We start from the raw sequence: 23,066 nt of genomic DNA, 5'->3' as shown, positions 1-23,066 counted from the left end.
TAATAGGGGACAGGACAGGGACACACTAGCATGTATAGTTACCACTAGGGTTGAGCGACTTTTGCTATTTTAGGATCGAGTTGGGTTTTGTGAAACCCGACCTTCTCAAAAGTCAGATCGTGTGAAATCGGCCGATTCTACTGTAAAGTCGGGTTCCGGAACACGAAACAACGAAACCCAATGCAAGTCAATGTGCATTTTTATCTCTCTCTCTCTCCATATATTGTATTTGACTCCGGAAATCACTGCAGCCCAAACGGTAATATGGCTCTATGACGCCGCAGAAACCGGGCCGGAACCTATGTCATCACGCTGCCCACAATTAGTTGGCTGAAAAAATGGCGGTGAAGGAGTCATTCAAAACGCGACTTTGGCGCCAAGATCGCGTACCGCATGGCCGACCCCACGCTGGGATCGGGTCGGGTTTCATGAGACGCCGACTTTGCCAAAAGTCGGCGACTTATGAAAATGACCGATCCGTTTCGCTCAACCCTAACCATGATAGTAACCCACTGGGCAATATAACAAGTCAATACCTAGATGGCAAAAAACTGCACCTACGTGGCTCATGGGATAAAAATACGCCAAGCTATCTAGCAAATAAGTGACAAAATGGACTCCAACATAAGTCCCAAGGTCACCATGAATATGGTGAGGAGATGCAGCAATACATAATGAAAGACCCCAGAAAATGCTGAGGCCAAGTTACCCAGTGCGAGGTAGCAACCCAAAAGCAGATCCACAGGCAAGCAGGTGGAGAGGACAAGGCCCAGTGCAGCCCCACGCGTATCGCCCTCACTGATAGATAGGGCTTCTATCTCCTGATCTCCCCTGATGAAGCCCTATCAGTGAGGGCGATACGCGTGGGGCTGCACTGGGCCTTGTCCTCTCCACCTGCTTGCCTGTGGATCTGCTTTTGGGTTGCTACCTCGCACTGGGTAACTTGGCCTCAGCATTTTCTGGGGTCTTTCATTATGTATTGCTGCATCTCCTCACCATATTCATGGTGACCTTGGGACTTATGTTGGAGTCCATTTGGTCACTCTTATTTGCTAGATAGCTTGGTGTATTTTTATCCCATGAGCCACGTAGGTGCAGTTTTTTGACATCTAGGTATTGGCTCGTTATATTGCACAGTGTGTTACTATCATGGTTGCTAGGGGGCTTTATATTGCTAGCCTGAAGGACTGTTTTCTGGCTTGCTTCTATTAACCCCTTTTTGCCTATAGCTGCACAGGCTTGCATTCAGGTAGTCCTCATCACACTATTTTGTTGAGTATTCACTCTTATACTCAGATTTATATGATTGTGTATGGACAAGGCTCTTTGCTGTTTTTAATTATGTTTTATATTGTGTGTTGTGTGTCAATAAAAATCTTGTTTTTTCATATATGATTTATTATCACATCTCTTATTTTTGTGTATGTGGTGTGCATATTTGGAGTGATGCTTTTTCTCTCATTATTCATCTCCTGTGGACCAATCACAACCTGCAGGACATGACATCACTACTACTGCATCCCCATCACATCAGACACTCGCCCCCCCCCACCGAAAAAATGAGACTCCTCAGGCCAGCACATAAGTATTTCCCACTTTATATTTATTGTATTCAGACCTCAAAACAGCAAGCGATGCCGAAAACGACGACCGGAGCTAAAAACCATCCAAATGTAACAAAGATTTCAAAATAAAAAAAAAAAACCTTCAAGTCCACAAATATTAATTTAATAGTTAAAAACATAAAAATCATACAAAAAGTCCTTCACGGGTTTAATAAATACAGAAATTCATATTTCATTCAATGCTACAGAGTAAGGGCGAAAAAATTCATTTCATTTCTTAAATTAATATTTTAAAAAAGCCATTAAATACAGTTTTATAATGTGCACAGACTGGACACAAACTTAAAAAAAATTATATTTTTTTTTTCTACAGCCAGAACCAAAATATATATATATATATATATATATATATATATATATATATATATATATATATATATATATATATATATATATATATATATATATATATATATATATATATATATATATATATATATATATATATATATATAAAAAAAAAAGCCACAAAAATAGGGTCAATAAATTAAAAAAACGGATGCATACCCGGTAGCAAATTATACCACAGACTGACAATCCTTAGTTTAGTACTGCACAGAAAAAGATTAACAAAAATTAAGAATATTGCACCGTGTAACCCCGTTTGTGCGAATATATTACAATAAGCAGTTAAAAAAAAAATAAAAAAAAATTATATATTATATAAATATGTTTTGCTCATTTACATAAAAAAATATATATTTTTTTAATGAGCATGTAAATCGAATTAATGACAGCTATTTTGCACAGAATTTTTTCTGACATTTCGACGTGGAAAAATCACTTCCTTTTGGGTCTTTAATGGGTGTTGTGGCCCTTTAAGACGATCATGCAGTTGAGTTTTTACAGTAAAATTGTGGCCGGGGATGATAATAGGATGAGTTGTTGTGCCGCGCCTGGGGAACACGAGGGGTTAAGCCGGATGGGTACATGGCTGTCCCGAATTCCTGCGCGGTCCTCTCCTACGCCGGCGCCCGACCCTTAGTCATTCATAGGGAGCAGCGTTAAATCTCTGAATGGCATGTAGTAGGAGGATTAGAAAAAATATAAAAATTCCTTCTGTTCGCATCCGCCTACCTCAAATTCTAATCCGGTGACCGTGCCACGATTATCTGGTAGTCTTGGGATACAGAACTGCTGATACAACCTGTGCACGGGGTTTGGGGGGGGGGGGGGGGGGGGGGAAGTCTAGTGGTACTGTACCTTTAATTAATGCTTTTGCATAGGGAAACGTAACATAAAAAAAATTTAAAACATAAATTAAACTAAAAAAGTTAGACAAGATATAAGAAAATAAAATAACAATAATAAAAAATAAAATCACCTGAGTATTAAAATAAAACAAACTGCACATAACCGGCCATGCATGCACATAGTATATACACATTGTAGGGAAAAGCCCCCCGTACCGCACCCCCGCACGTATTTGGGCGCAGGAGCTCCACTAAGTACAGTTTGTATACGGATATAGGACGCGCCTGACGTCGGCCGCCATGTCTGAAGGCGGGGGATATAAGCGGCGACCCAGCGTTTGGTGGGCACCGTGCAGGGGGGCGTCTCCGCTCGTCGTCTCATACCCACCCGTGGCCGCTTCTACCTGTGTAATTCTAATATGGCCGCCAGGTTGGGATCGAGCGCGGACGCCAGCTGCAGGGGGGTTCTGCCCTGACGGTCCCGGTGCTCTAAGTTGGAGCGTGAGGCAAGGTAGGCGATGACGGGGAGGTGGCCCTCTCGGAGGGCCAGGTGGACAGGGAGAGAGCCCGAGGCGTCGGGAGTGTTGACGTCGGCGCCGTATTGAACCAAGACCTGCAGGGTGTCCAGGAAGCCCGTCCGGGCGGCATCGTGAGCCGGGGAGATGCCGTACGAGTCCTGGGTATTTGGGCAGGCGCCCTGCTTCAGAAGCTCGGATGCCACCGGGGTGCTGCCGAACATCATCACCTGGACAGACAAAGGGAGAGGGGTCATAAGAACAAATCGCGGGAGGGGCACAGCACATACAGCTCCTATACGAGTCAATGGCAGCAGTATCAATACTTCACCCACTAGCGCCCTCTAGTGGCTGCGGCTAGCAGCTCTCAGGAGGCTTCTGGATAATCCGGCTGCTGAGCCCCAGGATATGACTGCAGCCATAGATCAGGCGAGGGCGCGATGTGACGGGTACACACCTGCAGGGCGGTCTTTCCGAAGCGGTTCAGGCAGTCCGGATGGATCCGCTCCTGGTAGAGCAGCCTCTTCACCTCTTCCAGGTCCCCCTGAGCTGCGGCTCGTGTCAGGAGGTCTCCGGCGCTGGTCTCGTGCACCAACATGAGGGGTGAGGATGGGGGGGGGGATCTGTGAGGAGACGAGGAGGAAGGTCAGCACTGATAATGCTACAGATCCGCACCACTGCTGGGGGGCACCCAGATTACTGCAGCCGCCCCATACACACGCTGCTCACTGGTTATGGGGGCTCTGCTGCTGCACTGGATGTGGGTCAATGGCTTCTACATGGACACTATTCCCAGCAGTGTCGGGAGCGGCCGCACCGGGGGTCTGTGCGAGGAGCAGCTGTCATGTAGGCAGAAGGGCGCACAGCTGTCACGTGTGGGGGCAGCTGCCATTCCTGTACAGCACTGAGCACACACCGTAATATGCTCTGCTGCTGCAGAACCTCCTTCTAATAAGCAAGTTCTATGTGAGTGGCACTGATGAGACCAGGAGCTGAACAGACATCAGCCCCCGGGGGCCACAAACTCTTCTCTATGGGATGATTTTGAGCTCGTCTGATGTGGGGGCCGCGTGTTCTCCCGATTGTCTCACAGGTTTCCTGGTCTATTCCCCCTGGTCGTGCAGATCACATCACGGCGCTGCGCCAATCATCACAGCGCTGCGCCAATCATCACAGCGCTGCGCCAATCATCACAGCACAGGTCAACACAGCGCAGAGCACAAAATACCACAGTGCACACAGAGCAGCGCACACAGCACAGGTCATCACAGCACAGGTCATCACAGCGCAGAGCATCATAGAGCACAAAATACCACAGTGCAGAGCACATCACGTTGCAGCACACACACACACACACACACACACACACACCGCCTCACAGCCCCGCGCGCTGACCGCCCAGCCATGCACGGACCGCCTAATAGCGCCATTTGTTGCCCACATATTATATGGGTAATAAATGGCCCCGTTGTGCTCACACTATGGCGCTGTACGAGTGTCCATACGCGGCACTATTATATACGGCACTACGTGTCCCCACTGTGACCCTGGCACGGCCCCGGTGTGCTCACACTCTGTAGGTATCCAGCACTATGTGGCGGTATTATATGGTCTAGTCCTATAGGAAACCCCTGTACAGAGCACTAGTGGCAGCAGTGTCGCCCCCCGGACTGGGACCAGTGACAGACTGCAGGGTCCTGGATAATAGTAGCAGGAGCTGAGCCCAGCACAGGCGGTAACCATGGAGACACACTAGTCAGCAGGAGAGCTGCGTACACCGGACGGCGGCTGTTGTTTTCCTCAGCTGCCGGTGACGTCACCATAGTAACACACCCTGTCCGCACATGACCCTCCCCATAGGTGCAGTAATAGTCTGTGCAGTGACAGGTAACAACCCGCAGCCTCCCCGCACACACAACAGCCGCAGCCGCCTCCTCACCTCTTCTCACAGTCTGCGTTCCCGCCTCGACCACCGGGTGAACCCCTCAGAGCGGAGGCGACCAACGGACGCAGCGGCAGCCGAGCGCTCAGCCGCCGGCTCTGTATCGGTCTGTGCTCTCTGACGTCACCGCCCACGTGGTACGAGTGTTTTTTTTAAATATTGCAACTGTGTATCCGCAAGTCAGGGCAGGAAGGCGGGGTCCGCCCAGGCCTTCACTCTAGCCACGCCCATCACCCGCACACTCCACCAATGAGGAGAGGTTAGAAGAGAAGGCTCGCCGTTGCTATGAAGTAACCTAGGGAAGGACTGCGGCAGAGGACATCATTGGTTAGCGAGGCGCCTATCAGAGGATTTAGCTTCACGTGGGCGGGGCTTGTGATGCTTTTTAAACGCGCAGAGGGCGGGTTTTGCGCTAGTGCTGAGGTAAAGGGTCAGGTCGGTGTCAGGGCGCGGGCTCACCTCCCTGTAACCTCGGCTGCCGCCTCAGCTCCTGTGGGAATGACGAGCCCAGGAGGGCAATGGCCTCTCTCCAGCTTTTTTTTTTTCCCAGGAGTATTTTTTTTTTTTTTCCTTTAATTTAGCTGCATTCATTTTATCACATAAAATGTACAGAAAAAAACATTAAAAAAAAATCTAAATAGTGAAAAAAAAGCAATTCTGACATTGTATAGTAAAAATAACCAGGCCCTCTGCGTCTCCAGGTCGCTACGGCAACAACAAACACGGATAATTTATTATTTGAGTTAAAAAAAAAAGTTTTTTTTTCAGATTTTTTTTTAATGTTTTTCTACTATCCAGAATTTTTGTAATTTTTCCCCGCGACGTGAGGCCTCGTTATTTGTGTGGAGACCGTGTAGTCTTTATTGCCACTGTTTTGGGACACAGAAGATTTTTTTTTATCACCTTTTTTTTTTTTAGGGGGGTGGGGGGAATGGAAACTGACGGTTCTGAACATCTTTAATTTTTTAAGAATTTATTTTATGTGTTAATCTTAGATTTACATAGACTGGAATTTATACCAAATATTTAATTTTTATATTTTCAATTTTTTCTGTTGGGTTTGATTCAATTTTTATTAACGTTTTATAGTTTTTTTTTTTTTTTTTTTAATCTTGCGATCTTTCGTGGCGTCTACGGCAGTAAAAGTACTAGACTTTGGGGCATTCAGTAGCCCCCCAGGTACTGTGCCAGCCCATCAGCTCCCTGCGGGTGGGAGTCAATGGCCGCCATAGTCGGTATCTAAACTTTTTGTTAGATTTTTTTTTTTGTACACAATATGGCCATCGGCTGAGTGAGTGGTCACATGACAGCCTTGGGGTATGGGAACCAATTTGGACCCCCAAAGCCAACAAAGTTTTAATGGATGAGTTGTCCCTGTAGCTTATATCCATAATGCCATAAATTTATCCAATTCATGACCGCTCCTCCCAAAACAGCACCACCCCAGGTTGTGTCTGGTATTGCAACTTATCTCCATTCACTTCAATGGAGCTGCAATACCAGTAACAACCACTAGCTATACCAGTAAATACCACTAACCATAGTCAGGTGTGGTGGTGCGGTTTCTCCAATAAGGCAGCCATGTATTTCTACTCCTAGGCAACACCTTTCTGCTTTGTAAATAAACGTACAGGTCTGAATCCTACACTTATGCTCTGGGTATGGGCCTGCTGCCAACCTGCTTCAATCCTGGCTATTGAACCGTTTAGATGCAGTCGTCAAGAGCAACCAGGGCCTCTAAACAGTTAGAGGCAGGAGTGTTCTCAATGCAGACTGGAAGAGGAGGGTCACTTTGTACAGTGAAGCCTAAAAAGTCTTCGCTATGGGTGATCCTCAAAGAAGATGTGACGTATATCAAAGGGAGTCCTGAGGGGGTATCACCACCACTGACGGGAAACCTACCCTTAATACGACATGGTTTCTTCACTGATCCGGTCACGATGGGCATTTGCCCCTTTTTCTGACAATATGGGTGCCATGTTTAAGCATCTTGAGTAAATTGTCTAACTGCAGCCCGGATACCATTGTAGAGGGACAAACAACCGTGAAATGTGACAGTACGCCATACTGGGTGCAGTCTTGGATGAGGTCTCAGGTCATCGAGTTTCGGTGCAGCTTGTTGGATGGTGAACACAGGTTCTTGCCCTTCCTTGGCTATATTTGGGCCACCCAAGGCGCATTGAAGAGTGACTGCATGTCTGGAAAAAAAAAATTGGTTACAGATGACTCTGCTGTTTAGCGGTGGGCAACAACTTACTGGAGCGCTCTCTGAACTAGAGAGTCGAAGAGTCCACGGAGTGGAGGTCCTCAAGCCATTGCACCAAACTGTCTGCTCGGACCCCCCCTGTGCAGAGATTTACTGGACGGCTGCAGGGAATGTCTGCGGTGACCAGTTCTGCCGTGGCCTAGGAGCTGGAGTGATATGTGGCCTGAAGGTTGAACTTTCCATAGCCCAGAGAGCGCAAGAAAACACAGAGGACCTGATTCATTATTGCATTTGCTTTTTTTTGTTTGTTTGTTTTTCACATACATCTTATTTTTCTTTTGCACTTTTTTTTTTGCTTTTAAACTTTTTTTCCTGTGTTCAGCATTGTGGAGGGATTAGGAATTTCGAGATTTTTTTTTTCCCCACCAATTTATTGTGAATTAAAAAGATATATATATATTTTTTTTTGCATTAATGTTCTCTAGAATCATTACAGTATATGATCAGCCGGATTTTTGTTTTCTTTCTTTTTTTAAACAAATGTTGCTACAGTTGTTTAGCAGAACATTTGATTTTTTTTTTTTTGCTCTAAAAAGTAGTCAAAGGTATAAAAAAAAAAAAAAAAAAGGAACTTTGATTTTGTGCAAACTATATGAATCATGCTTGCATATTTGAAGAATTTGGTGCCTAAAACCCATCAACAAATACTAGGCAAAAGAAAAGGACTTTAAGGGAGGAAAAAAAAAAAAAAAAAAAACTGGTTCAGAGAGCAAACTTTCGAAACAAGTTTTGGTTTGCATCAGTGAGACCGTACAAGCCGTGCCGTGATCATCGCCTGTAGGGGGCAGAACTGGTCAGCAGGGCTGTGGAGTCGGTAAGCCAAACCACCGACTCCACCAAAATGGACTCCAACTCCACGAATACTGGTTTTTCCATTCGAGACTCATACTACAACCACCAAGCTTGGTGCCTCCATGATGACGTGTAACCAGGAAGGCTTGTACCTACATTCTGAGATGTGACCATGAAACGTCTGAAAACCAATCTTTGACTTGTATCCTATTCACCACGGACTGGGGGAAAGTTCCCAAGAAACGATCAGTGATGGAAAAATTGTCTCCGACCACTGTTTTAGGGGCCTATGTGTCACCATCGAACACAGAATTGGGCGCCATCATGGCTCATAGAAGAGTCATTACACACCAACCGGCTCCAAATGGGCTTATTTAGTCAAGCCTAGTGGCTGGTGGGCTCCAAAGTTTTGGGAGGGGGCACATTTCTAAGCAGCAGCTGGCTGTTATTAGACTTTGCTGACTGTTGAAAAGGAAGAAACTCCTCCTTACTTCACAGGCGTCACTGTTAATTATCCTTCTAGAATTGGCCATACTCCCAAACCCACCCACGCCAAGGATTATTAAAGTTTTCAAATGCCTAAAGGAACAATTACGGTATATCAATAAAGTCAGTTTGGAACTGGAGGCGCCGTTTCATTGGAGTCTATGGAAAATGTAAGGCATTTCAGTGGTCAGAAGTGGTACTGCATTTTTTTAAGAAAAACTTGAAGCTACACTTCTGCCTCACAGGGCTGATGGAATTTTTCACTTTGTACAAATTAATAATCACCCTGGACACAGTTTACTGAGACAGTTTATTTTTACAGAGAAGGAATATAGTAAATGTAGGAAATTATCAACGTGGAACAGATAAAACTTAAGACTATTTACATAGATTTCTTTCAGAGGAGGAGGTTGTCCCAACACTAGAGTATGGAATCCCATCAAGGAAAATGTTAAATCAGTTTCCCTGATTTTAAGAAAATTCTAAGTCAATTCACTTTTATTTCCTAAATTCCATGTAATAGCCGTCGGCGGATCCCAACATTCTCGTATACAGAGCACTCCGATACGACCACACAGAGAATTTTCCTTATTAGGACGACCTTTAAGCTCACACATCCCCTTCCTAAAGATCCCAAACTGCAGATTCAAAGTCTTTCCCCCATCATTTACCCAAATCTCAATAAAATTATATAATTATTTTAAGAATTATCTTTAAACACAGCAATTTTTTTTTTTAACTTAAAACAAAAATTTAACATACGAATAGAAACTTTGGATTTTTTTTTAGTTCACACACCCCTGTGTCAATACAAGACCTGAAGGTGGCACCGTACATCTTATGGTCCCATCATTAGTGTCCTCAGCAGGTACAGGTTTGCCCCCATTACGACCAGAGATAGGATTTTTCCTACAGAGATACTCCGATCTGAGGACACTTCTCGGGATACAAGCTATTGCCTCGAGATCACAACCGTCCTTGCCACAATCTTATTTTTCGATGCTTGGTTTCCATACTATAAAGACTACAAAAGTTTTTTTTTCTTTTTTGTTCTTTTTCTTCATATGAGAAGTGTAATACAGGCCGTAGACAGGAGCACCTCACACACGCATAAGGAGAGATTCTTTATCACGATCAGTTTGTGCGGAGCTGGTAATCTACAAAAGAAAAATTGCAAAATGGAGCTTAGCTGTAATACTAGATGGCCCAAAAGGTGGCGCCATTTCCTGGTTTTGGACAATTCCCTTTAATAAAGATTTGTCAGTTTTCCAGAATGTATTAATTCCTCATGATTTAAGCAAAACATCGTTTCCTAGAACTGTTGTCTTGTTCCTCTGTTATTCTGTCTGAAAAATGGAGGAATAAACTGACAACTGGATGTTGGCATCACCCTCAGGGGTCAAATACTTTCAGCCCTGTCAGTTCTGGGCAAGTTGTGCTCAAATATCTTAATTCAACTACATCCCTTTTTGAGCCGATTCTCTCTTTGGGGAGGGACTGTCCCCTCTTTAGAGCAAGCTTAACCTCATGCCTTTTTTTTTTTTTGCTCTGAGGGGGCATCACTTGCAAAATGTGGACATCTCAGCCCTTGATCTCACTTTTGGAATAGGCAAAAGCTGTGACCAAGACCTGAGTGACCGCCCGTCTTATGCAAGGGCACTCCGGTCTACTAAATTGGGAGCTTCGGTCCTAGAGAGGGCCTCCATTCCACTTTTGCTCAACAAGATGGGGTAGTCTAAACTGTGCTGTTACGGATCAGCGGGGGCGGGCTTCACCTCATCTTTAGACCACACCCCTGAGGGCTTCCCAATCTTTTTTCTACTAGGGCCTGATCATCCAGATAGCGATGGTAAAAAACAGACTCGAAATTAAAATAATTTTTACTTAATTTACTTTATTTTAATAACTTCTCATACTCCTTCTGGGGCTTATTTTAAATTAAGAAAATACCTTGTCAATAATAAGGGGGTGCCTCGCAGTTTCAGAAGCACTGCCCTAGGGGACTACCCTAGAGAAGGCATTATCTATCTGCCTCGGAAGAAAAATCGCATCCATATTTTCAGTATATATGCACACGTATTTAACCCCTTAAGGACTGGGCAATTTAGTTTTTTTTTCCTGTTCTTCCAAGAGCCATATATTTTTTTTAATACTTCCAGCCACGTAGCCTTATGAGTTATGTTTTTGGTTTTTTTTGCAGGACAAGTCGTACTTTTGCATGACACTATTCATATTACCATGTAATGTACTGGAAAGTGGAAACTGAAAAATTTTACAGCATTTAACAACCTGGTTTAATTACATTTATATTTTGAGTGACCGGACTTTTATGGACGCAGCGATAATCTTTATTATAAATTGGGAAACAATTCAAATTTTTATATATTTGTTTTAAATACTTTTTCCTACTTTTCACTGCATTTGTTCACGAACCTGCGATCAACGGATTGCTTGTACTATATTTATACAGCAAAACCACAGTACTGCTGTGTATAGCGCAAATCATGGTCTCCTATGGATGCCAGCCAGAAGGTGGCGTTCCCAGAAGTATAGTCATGACAAGCAAGGGGGTCTTCAGCAGACCCCCAGCCATCATGGCAAGCCATCACCACGTGATCTAAACGCGCTCCTGTGACAAGAATAGAGCGCCCCTTGGGACATGTGCTGTCAATGACAGCATTTAACAAGTTATAATAGGAGATGACAGTTGGTGCTTGTAAAATTCTATGAAGGGAGGAGCCAGAGGCCGACACAGACGAGAGGGGATGAGCCAGAGGCCGACACAGACGAGAGGGGATGAGCCAGAGGCCGACACAGACGAGAGGGGATGAGCCAGAGGCCGACACAGACGAGAGGGGATGAGCCAGAGGCCGACACAGACGAGAGGGGATGAGCCAGAGGCCGACACAGACGAGAGGGGAGGAGCCAGAGGCCGACACAGACGAGAGGGGAGGAGCCAGAGGCCGACACAGACGAGAGGGGATGAGCCAGAGGCCGACACAGACGAGAGGGGATGAGCCAGAGGCCGACACAGACGAGAGGGGATGAGCCAGAGGCCGACACAGACGAGAGGGGATGAGCCAGAGGCCGACACAGACGAGAGGGGATGAGCCAGAGGCCGACACAGACGAGAGGGGATGAGCCAGAGGCCGACACAGACGAGAGGGGATGAGCCAGAGGCCGACACAGACGAGAGGGGATGAGCCAGAGGCCGACACAGACGAGAGGGGATGAGCCAGAGGCCGACACAGACGAGAGGGGATGAGCCAGAGGCCGACACAGACGAGAGGGGATGAGCCAGAGGCCGACACAGACGAGAGGGGATGAGCCAGAGGCCGACACAGACGAGAGGGGATGAGCCAGAGGCCGACACAGACGAGAGGGGAGGAGCCAGAGGCCGACACAGACGAGAGGGGATGAGCCAGAGGCCGACACAGACGAGAGGGGATGAGCCAGAGGCCGACACAGACGAGAGGGGATGAGCCAGAGGCCGACACAGACGAGAGGGGATGAGCCAGAGGCCGACACAGACGAGAGGGGATGAGCCAGAGGCCGACACAGACGAGAGGGGAGGAGCCAGAGGCCGACACAGACGAGAGGGGAGGAGCCAGAGGCCGACACAGACGAGAGGGGAGGAGCCAGAGGCCGACACAGACATTATTCACAATAGTTACAACTAGCACACTCCAATGTGATGCAAAAAAGGGGGTATTTAATATACATACAGTAACCACAAACGTTTCGGTCTGCAATGGACCTTCATCAGTATGCTACAGAAAAAAAATAATATAAATGTGCATAAACATATACACAAGAACAAAAAATAAAATGACAACAAAAGTATATACATCAGAGAAAAGGGTCATGAATGATGCTAAGAAAACAACCGTATAGTACTACTAACAACACATCTAAGCTCAAGATGTACAAAAGGGTATATACGCAAAAGGAGTATACAAGCACAAGCTGGTTCATACAAATGTGTGCATAAAGAGACATCTCTGAAGACCACGGTGACTGTGGGAGGCAAGATACATGGGGATAGGTGCGTACAGGGGTGGTCTAGACTATAGTCTCACGTAAATCACATACGAGTATTACCTCTTTACGTCACACTTTCTTCCTTTAGATGCGAATCAGTCAATTCCTATCGGGGTTCCACTATATATACCATTCATGCTACATTTAGGTATGTAATCTTTTTATACCAACTTGCTGGACCACCCCTGTACGCACCGATCCCCGTGTATCTTGCCTCCCACAGTCACCGTGGTCTTCAGAGATGTCTCTTTATGCACACATTTGTATGAACCAGCTTGTGCTTGTATACTCCTTTTGCGTATATACCCTTTTGTACATCTTGAGCTTAGATATGTTGTTGGTAGTACTATACGGTTGTTTTCTTAGCATCATTCATGACCCTTTTCTCTGATGTATATACTTTTGTCGTCATTTATTTTTAGTCTATTTTTTGTTCTTATGTATGTTTATGCACATTTATATTATTTTTTTTCTGTAGCACACTGATGAAGGTCCATTGCAGACCAAAACGTTTGTGGTTACTGTATGTATATTAAATACCCCCTTTTTTAGGCTGTGCTGAACATTTTCTATATCAGACATTATTCACATACCTCCGCTTTGGGTTATATATCTGACCCATGGAAGCGCTTGGTATCCACTTTTTTCAATAATTTTCATGTAACGAACCTAAAAAAGGAGAAGTATAAATAAAGTCATAATGACACATATAATAGGCGACTTTCCACAACGCCAATGAATGTGGATTAGCCCAAGTTGGACTGGCTCACAGGAATAAACAGTGGTCCATAAGTTTCACTTTACCACATAATTAAAGCGGGAGATGCACCCAGACGCTGGGCCCCAGTCACATGTCCTCTGCAGGACTTAACACTAGTCCACCTGGACCCTCGGTCCGCTCCTCTAATCTATCCACCCTGACACACAGACAGCCCTGGCAGCTCAGTGGGCTGCGTTACATCCTTGGTGGTCAGTGACTGATGTGACGGTGTCAGCCTTCTCATGATCTGATCCGTGTCCCATCCCTGAACGTTTATCTTCTCCGTAACAGTAAGTTGTCAGATGCCACCTACCTGGATTCCAGATACTGTGAAATAAGGAATTTCAAACTTGACGCCGATAGGGGGTTTTCCTTCTAACTCTTCTGTCTCCACACTAGGTAGGCCGAAGTGTGCCCTCATCAAATACTCCTTCCCACCCTGCCGAATAATGACAAGATATTAGACTTAATTGTGATGGACCAACAAAAAGTGGGCCCGGGGGCCCCAGCAGCTCAGGGGCCCCAGCACATATATATATATATATATATGACATCTACTACTATAATGCTGGACTTTTGATAAGGTGCACCAGGGGTCAGAAGAAGAGACATGGACAGCAGAGGCCTCACCCTTTAGGATCCCTCAGATATAAACCAGCCGGCACATCAGACAAGAATGAGTCACTTTTCTGTGTCTCGCTCACCGGAAACGACTTGATCGTCCACACAACCACATTTTTCTCGGGAACATATTTCGCACTCCCCACACTGGTCTTGAATTTCGGAGAATCCGCATCACTTGGAACAGGAACGGAAATCTCCACGTTGTTCGCCACTGACTGTTTCTTAAACTGGCCCTTTGCCTTACAGAAGAGAAAGGGGCAGATACCATGTCACACAACTCCTCCTCACCGACTGTGGTCCTAAGTTTCTTCAGCTTTACCTTCACCATGATTTCCAGTCGACTGTGACTGAACTTCTCTATGACGGACTCAATCCAAATCAAAGGTTTGACCTGCAGGGTATAAAACAAAATGTCTGACTGGACATCATCGCAGGGCATCATATGGTAACCTACAAGATACCTGCCCAGACGAAAGTGTATGTGCTTGGGGTACAGGTCAGCAGAGATAACTATCTGATGTGTATGGCCAGCTTTTGGGGAAGAAAAAAGAAAAAAAAAAAAAAAAAAAGTGCTCAAGTACCTGTGTATTCAGACGGTAAGACATCAGCTCAAAATCACCATCCGGAGGGATAAACGAGATGGTGCGATCATTCTCGAAACGGGAAAGACGGACACACTGGTGGAATTTCACATCTTCAAGCTCCACGGTCTTATTCTTATTACCTAGGCATCAAGCATGGCTTAATCTAAATATGACAGCTGCATTAAGATTTATCTCCGATTAACAAGACAATTGGGCTTCGTTATCAATTTTGCCCCATTTTCCTTCTTTTTCCCCTCTGTGTTGCATTATCTATAGTTGCCTGTAAAATGAGTTAAAACGAACTCACTGATGGATTCTAAGTTAACAGGTAGTTTTGTAGCTTCCCCACCTCCTCTTAGATTTATGACCACATCAAAGTTTGGCTCAATCTATGTTTTCTGTGGTCATAAATCAACACGGAAGTTCAGCAAAAGACAGATAATAAAAGTTATAAACTCACTATCAGAATAAGCTCACTGATGGATTCTCAGTTAACTCATTCTGCAGCCGGCCGGGAAACAAAGAGCCTGTAGAAACCAAACAGTGCAATTTTTCTTTATGAAACCAGATATCAAAAATAATTTTTAGGCCAAAATACAAACATAAAAGAGAAAAGGTCCCAGAAGCTGTCCATACACTTTCATTACGCCCCTAGATGGGTACTCACGTCCGGTAAGCTCGAAGAGGACTCTGTCATTCAATCCAAGCCTCAACTCTGGCATCCCGGAGAGGAAGACTTTGAGTTTCACACTTCCCACGATCTCGCTTAGTAGAACGCTGCCATTACTGTTCACCTGAAATACAACCGTATGAGTTTTTTCTCATTTCGTCAGGTTCCTCCCTAAGATGAGGTCTAAAAAAAAAACCAAAAAACCCACCAACAAGTTCACAGACTCGATCACATCTATGAAGACCTCGTTCTTCTTGTACTTTAGTCCCTCAGACCTCCAGGACACTGCATTGGTCACAGTGGTGGGGACTCGAGACTTGGCAGTTTCCAGTTTGTTTCCTTGTTGTGTAATGTATCTAGACCAGAAGAAATGAAAATGAGGATGGACAAGAAGAGAACCTTGTGATGACCCTATGTCTATGCCTCAGGGGCGGATATATCATTGGTGCAACCTGTGTGGCTGGACAGAGGCCCAAGGAGGCGATGTTAAGAAGCCCATTTCCATCTCCAAAGCAGGCGAATTGTGCATCATGATGAGCAATAGGGCTGCAAAAAGCCAAATTCTGCTCTTCCAAAGGGGGCGCTCTCCTAACTGTCCGCTAGCGATATGCCTCACCTATATACAATGGTGTAACTAGAGTCCAATGGGCCCAGGTACAAAATTTGAACCTGGGCCCCTACCTGCATGTTGGCCAGATGGATGGGCCCTTGTAGTATTTTAGATATTATAAAAGACTTACATATTCACCCTCCATGTAATAATGTCCATTGTCCCGGGCCCCTTTCTGTAATAATATCCTTTGTCCCAGGCCCCTTTCTGTAATAATGTTTGTTGCCCCGGGCCCTTGACACAATGAACCTCACCTTCCGCTACTTTCACGCACATGGCGAAAAGTAGTGTCCTACATGACCTCATTGGGAACACCTGTTAATGTGTAGTTAGACATTCTCCGCTCTCCTAGGAAGACTTTCTCTAAGATTTTGGAGGTGTCTGTAGGAATTTGTGACCAATGACCCTAAATATCATTTTTGAGGTCAGACCCTGAGGCTGGGGGTTGCTGTTAGATGGGGATTGTGGTAAGGGAACTGTTCAGACACTAGTTTTTCCCATTCCAAACTCATCACCCCATGTTTTTATGGACATTGATGTGTGCAGTCATACAAGGTCTTCCCCAAATATTATCACAAACTGAAAGTGTCAGTCATATAAAATGTCTGTGCATGTTGGAATATTAACATCATCCTTCTGTGGAAAACAGACCCACATCAAACTCTCCAGCCCCAACGCGCGCCCCAGGCAAGCCCTCTGGCCCCGACGCGCGCCCCAGGCAAACCCCTCTAGCCCTGACGCCCTCTGATTGAAGGCCTGCCTGCAGATGCTCGTCCATCGAAACCCATGCCTTAAAGCTTGAGGTGGACAGTTTTTTGTGGCGATGTCACTTCTGAAAGAGCTCTGAACTCAAATCAGCCACCTCAACGTCACTAAACTCCCAGTATTTGACTATGTAGAGGACATGGCTGTGTGCTTGATTTTATCCCCAGGGTGGAATAAGCAAAGCTGAAACACTGGAGTGCATTAATAGGGGAGGAACAGATACATTACATGGCCAAAAGTATCATAGAAATGGACTAGTGATGTTCTATCACAAAGTAGGTAATATATGGTCACGGCCCAAACACCTGAAGAAGGTTGTGTTTCGCCATTCCGTATGGAGTGGAAGACTACGTTAGTTACTGGGAACGGAGCTCACTTACTCTTGCAGGATTTTGCTTTCTGTTGTCTGAGGGAACCCAAAATCCATCACCTCATCCAGCAGCTCATAGACTATGACAAAGTTGTCTCGGATGCTCTCTTCTTCCAACTCCTTGAAGTACTCTGTAAAAACCTACGGGAAGAAACGCCAGACATGTACAAGACGATCGACCTCTACCCTAGCTCTGCGCTGGGAGTATCCCGCATGGTTGGTGCCCATGGTATAATGCAATAGCTGTTGTGGAACTACAACTCCCAGCATGCCTGGATGGATGCAGGTTGTCAGGCAGCTTTATGAGTGTGCTAGGAGTTGTAGTTTTCAAGATGTGACCTCCTGGTGTAAACCTCTTATTCTGTCCTCATCCCTTTCCGATGGTGATACATGATCAGTTACCTCCACTACTTTGTACAGGAAGGAGTAGACCAGAGCAGCGTTGGCATTCTTATTGGTTAAGGCGACCACTGAAGGCAGAGGGTTAAGGACAACAAATCTATCATCTGTAGGCGTAAAATTGTAGAAAGGTTAGAAAAACACGGCTACTTTCTTCCAGAAACAGCGCCTCAGCCAACCACAGGTTGAATGTGGTATTACAACTCAGTCAGTACACGTCAATGAAACTGAACTGTAATATCAGACAAACTAAGGACAGGTGTGGTGATGTTTTTTTTGGGAAAAAAAAAAAAGTAGCTATATTTTCTGAAAGTAATGGTTAAAGGTGTTTACAGCCTCTAAAAAAAATTCTCACCAAGGAGGGGGGACAAAAAACCCACTGCATGGTCAAGAGACTGGTGGGCGGGATGTAATCACTTCCAGTCTTGCATAGACTGTTGGGGTGGGGGAAAACATTTACTTTACTTCTTTTATTCAAACAGCTATATAATGTAATTTTAAACAGCTGGAAAACCCCTTTAAGGAGGACCCATTACCAGGTGAAAAGTGGGCAGTTTTTGCCCTTATATTCCCACTGCTCCACTGAGTATTCAGATTTTTGCATTTTTCTTTAAATCCAGAGATACGAGCCTATTTATTTAGTTATGATTTCTATAGTCTTTACAAAGGAGGGGAGTGTGAGCGCTGCCAAAAGACACGCCCCTGCGAATCCTGTTAGCCACGCCCCTGAGGATCCTTTTAGCCATACCCCCTTGTAAGTACCGTGAAAAAAAAAAAAAATCACAACAAAAAATTCTTTATTTTTGGGTCCCAGGAGTGGGATTCCCAGCAATCATACATTTATCACTACCCTGTGGAAAGGCAATGCGCATTTTTCATGGCACAAGGATTAAATTAAAAATGTATTTCATACCCCAAACCTCCCCAATTACTGGAGTATTCCTTCTTAAAAGGGAAATTCCACTTTAAACCTTTTTTTTTTTTTTAAATTCAGAAATACCCTTTGGTGGAATTCAACAGTTTTGAACCCCAAGATTCAGAAAAGAGTGGACCGTGGCATTTTGTAGAGCCCTAAAATCACTTTGGTGCTGCTGACGGATTTCCCTAGGAAAGAGGATTTTAGGTAGAACTCCCCTTTAAGTAATAGACAACTCTAAGTAATTTTACCCTCCAGCTATTTAGAAACTGGTATTATAGTAGGGGCTCCTTCCTTCTACAAGTTCCAGGGCAGATCATGAAAAAAAACACTACTGAGGATTGTACCCCAAAAATATCCACAGATCCCCCAAATTGGCAGGTACCATCGGCAGGTTAGAATGATGGGAACGTTCTGACTTTTGCTAGGTTACCGGTATAAGTGCTCAGCACCGGTCACATGGGTTTAGTTAACAGTCAACAATAATCTTAAAGGGGAAGTACACATTTTCCCCCCAGTGGGCAGGTCCCACAAAAAATCCCAGTTGTAGAATAATGGTTTCCAATCCATAACCCTCCAGCAGTTGCAAAACTATAACTCCCAGCACGCCGTGACAGTAAAAGGCTGCACTTTGCAATGACATCTATGGGAAAGTGTCGCGGCCCCTGGGGAGATATCACGTAGACACACGTCACACATGGAGGATACGGTAGAGGTTGCTGTGTTTGATCCACAAGAAGTGGACCTTCCCGTGAACGAGGAGCGGCGTCAGGTTCCCTTCTTCTTCCCTCTGGACGACCAGCGGCATAAAGTGATCGATCTCCATCATGTTAATGTCCCCCTTATAATTCCGGCAGATGAGGGGCTACACAAAGAGAGGAACGTATACACGGTTACACGGTGAGGGAGGGGTTCACATACTTACACTCTGGTCTGGATGGGGCGCCACATAGGAGACTGGGAGTGTTATCATACGCTGAAATATTATGGAATATCAAGTGATCGCAGGGAGATGTCACCCAGGGGGGTCCTAAAGAGAACATTCCATACATTACATCATTTTATTGGTGTGTGTGATATATATATATATATATATATATATATATATATATATATATATATATATATATATATCACACACACCAATAAAATGATGTAATTTATAAAACATACTTTCGTTATATATATAAAAAAAAAGATTATATATTACGCACACGAATATGCGTGTAGTATATATATTTTTTTCCAAGACAGAATGTATTTTATAAATGCTATATATTATTTTTTTCTTTTATTATTGTGTGTAATGTTAGGGGCAGACATATCACTGGTGTAACCTGTGCAGACACACGGGGGGCCCCCAAGAAGTATAGGGGGCCCAATTACACCTTCAAAGCAGGCGAAATTTGCATTATGATGAACTAATGGACTGTAAAGGGCCAATATAAATACGTTTTGTGAAACTATGTTTTTATTGTGTGTAACACTTTTTTGTTGTTGTATTTACACCTTAATAAAAAAATAAACTTATATATATTTTTTTCACAGTAATTTTATAAAATGTATTTTTATTATAAATTATATATTTGTATTAAAGTTTAAACTTTTTAAAATACATTGTACACACTAATAAAATATTTAAAAAAAATAGAAAAGAAAATACAATATTTTTTTTAAATAAAAATGTCATTAATGTGTGATGGCATATAAGATACAATAGTGTGTGTGTGTGTATGTATATATATATATATATATATATATATATATATATATATATATATATATATATATATATATATATATATATATATATATATATATATATATATATATATATATATATATACACATACACACATACACACACACATCAGATTACACACAATAGTAAAGTTAACACTTAATTTCTAATCAGCCAATCACATGGCGGCAACTCAGTGCATTTAGGCATGTAGACATGGTCAAGACAATCTCCTGCAGTTCAAACCGAGCATCAGTATGGGGAAGAAAGGTGATTTGAGTGCCTTTGAACGTGGCATGGTTGTTGGTGCCAGAAGGGCTGGTCTGAGTATTTCAGAAACTGCTGATCTACTGGGATTTTCACGCACAACCATCTCTAGGGTTTACAGAGAATGGTCCGAAAAAGAAAAAAAATCCAGTGAGCGGCAGTTCTGTGGGCGGAAATGCCTTGTTGATGCCAGAGGTCAGAGGAGAATGGGCAGACTGGTTCGAGCTGATAGAAAGGCAACAGTGACTCAAATCGCCACCCGTTACAACCAAGGTAGGCCTAAGAGCATCTCTGAACGCACAGTGCGTCGAACTTTGAGGCAGATGGGCTACAGCAGCAGAAGACCACACCGGGTACCACTCCTTTCAGCTAAGAACAGGAAACTGAGGCTACAATTTGTACAAGCTCATCGAAATTGGACAGTAGAAGATTGGAAAAACGTTGCTTGGTCTGATGAGTCTCGATTTCTGCTGCGACATTCGGATGGTAGGGTCAGAATTTGGCGTAAACAACATGAAAGCATGGATCCATCCTGCCTTGTATGGAGCATCTTTGGGATGTGCAGCCGACAAATCTGCGGCAACTGTGTGATGCCATCATGTCAATATGGACCAAAATCTCTGAGGAATGCTTCCAGCACCTTGTTGAATCTATGCCACGAAGAATTGAGGCAGTTCTGAAGGCAAAAGGGGGTCCAACCCGTTACTAGCATGGTGTACCTAATAAAGTGGCCGGTGAGTGTATATTACACACACATTTGGAGCGGCCGTTGGCTGGTGCTTGGTGATGTAAGGCTGCGTGCGGCTGCTCGGCCATGGAAACCTAAGGGACCCTGGAGCTGGTTACACGGTGTGATCATGACGCCACATTGTGTGGGTGATTATTACGGTGGTGGTATTGCGACACGTAACTTTAGTGTATGCGGCATTTTTTTTTTTTTTTTTACTGCAAAGTTGTAATTCAAAAATGGTTGTTGAGACAAATTGACGAGGTGCGGTTTGGTGCGGTTTGGCTTTTCGGGCAGTGGCACAGGGTGGAGCGGTGCTTCCCATGGCGGGTGCATGCTGCGGGCTCAGGAGCAATGGTGACAACTCGTTTTTATTTATTTTTTTATAACCACTTAAAAGGCCGAAAAAAAATTTATGAAGAAAAGTGCAAAAACAGGAACTGACTACGGCAGCAAGGGGATAAAAGTGATGTCACTAGAGGAAGATTAAGTTTGACCTGTATAAGGCTGGGGAACTACAGGTGTCAGCATGCCAACCACAAGCCTATGTGGTGAGGGAGGAGGCTAGTTCTGAGTGCGGCTTGTTACAGCCCAGTGCACATTACGCGTCTATAACACGATACTGCAGGTTTCCTGTCAGGATAGAGAAGTTTCCTGCACATTCACCGAGTTAGCAGCTAGTGAACTACATCTCCCAGCGTCCCCACCCAGTGGTCCGGCTGGAGAGCATCATGGGAAATGTAGTCCGGCCGCCGCCGCGCTCTGCAGGAAGGCTAGAAGCCCGGGGCACTCACCTTTCCCTTCAGGTCCAGGACGAAGACGGCGGAGGCGGACATGGCGACACCTGGGTGTAATGTGAGGGAAGGGACAGAGCTGGTCGGAAGCCGCGGCCACTGTGTCAGCTCCTCAATGGCGGCCGCCTTCCTCTTCCTGTGTGCACCTGTGTGACGTCACCAGCCCAGGTACGAGCCAGGTGTGGACTTCTTAAAGGCGCCTCCCCCTGCCCTCTCTTACCTGCCGCAGGCACGAGCAGGAGGGGTGCGGTCCCTTTAAATTAGAGGAGCATTGCAGGGTGGAGGCACAGGGGCTGACTTTTCAGGTTTTTCAACTGTGACTTATAAATGTCTTAGTTTTTGCAAAAAAAAAAAACAACTGAATATAAACCAACTGGGGACGATGTGCAGCCCGGATGTGATTCGGCAAGTTCCCCGTCATCGCAGCTGGTAGAAATCCACCACAAGTTGGGACAATTGCCAGCTACTTTGGGGGACGTCACGTGACCCCCATCAGTGGCTGATAAAAGTTGTGTTTTTGGTGCATGTCCCCTTTAATTAAAAAAAATAAAATAAAGAAGGATCCCTGATCCATCAAAGGCAGGTCCTATGGCGCCCCCTGCTGGCTGCGCGTTGTATCCCATGTGCGCATTACATGAGTGGAACACTGCCCTCTACTGGAGACCAACAGCACTACAGCGTGGTGTGACGGGCAAGGTCCAGGGGCGCAGCGGTGCTGGCCACACCGGGGCTACAACCGGCACATGACAAGTGGGGCCACAAACGGATTGTACACTAGACCCTCAATCTTTAAAGGGATGGGCCACCTTTTTTTGCTCTTCATTGCATGTATTTGGGTCTGAAAGACCTTTTTTGCAATTGGGTTTTTTCGAGCAGATCCTCTAAAATCCTCCCAAAAATACAAAACTCTTCCTAATAGCTTCACGGTGCGGATCCTCTGCGAGGTCACTGCTGCGTTATTTCTGTACACATGATGGTT

The 23,066-nt window shown here is 44.8% G+C and overlaps 2 protein-coding genes across 2 annotated transcripts; both read right to left on the bottom strand.

The window, feature by feature from the left end:
- Positions 1-3,078: 3,078 nt before the first annotated feature.
- On the bottom strand, positions 3,079-3,956 carry CDKN2D (cyclin dependent kinase inhibitor 2D). The gene is made up of 2 exons (XM_077262028.1): positions 3,791-3,956; positions 3,079-3,563 (listed from the first exon to the last, which is right to left on the bottom strand). Exons 1-2 carry the CDS (start codon positions 3,929-3,931, stop codon positions 3,219-3,221), a joined length of 486 nt encoding a protein of 161 aa, XP_077118143.1. The 5' UTR covers positions 3,932-3,956; the 3' UTR covers positions 3,079-3,218.
- A 5,159-nt stretch (positions 3,957-9,115) lies between these two features.
- Positions 9,116-22,408, bottom strand: AP1M2 (adaptor related protein complex 1 subunit mu 2). The gene is made up of 12 exons (XM_077262024.1): positions 22,088-22,408; positions 19,267-19,423; positions 17,646-17,713; positions 17,254-17,384; positions 15,707-15,854; positions 15,496-15,622; positions 14,826-14,968; positions 14,564-14,635; positions 14,325-14,483; positions 13,934-14,059; positions 13,454-13,529; positions 9,116-9,976 (listed from the first exon to the last, which is right to left on the bottom strand). Exons 1-12 carry the CDS (start codon positions 22,127-22,129, stop codon positions 9,954-9,956), a joined length of 1,272 nt encoding a protein of 423 aa, XP_077118139.1. The 5' UTR covers positions 22,130-22,408; the 3' UTR covers positions 9,116-9,953.
- Positions 22,409-23,066: the final 658 nt, after the last annotated feature.

The sequence above is a fragment of the Ranitomeya variabilis genome, chromosome 5 (assembly GCF_051348905.1).
Source record: "Ranitomeya variabilis isolate aRanVar5 chromosome 5, aRanVar5.hap1, whole genome shotgun sequence".
Classification (NCBI taxonomy): Eukaryota; Metazoa; Chordata; class Amphibia; order Anura; family Dendrobatidae; genus Ranitomeya; species Ranitomeya variabilis.
This window is presented reverse-complemented; position numbering and strand designations above follow the sequence as displayed.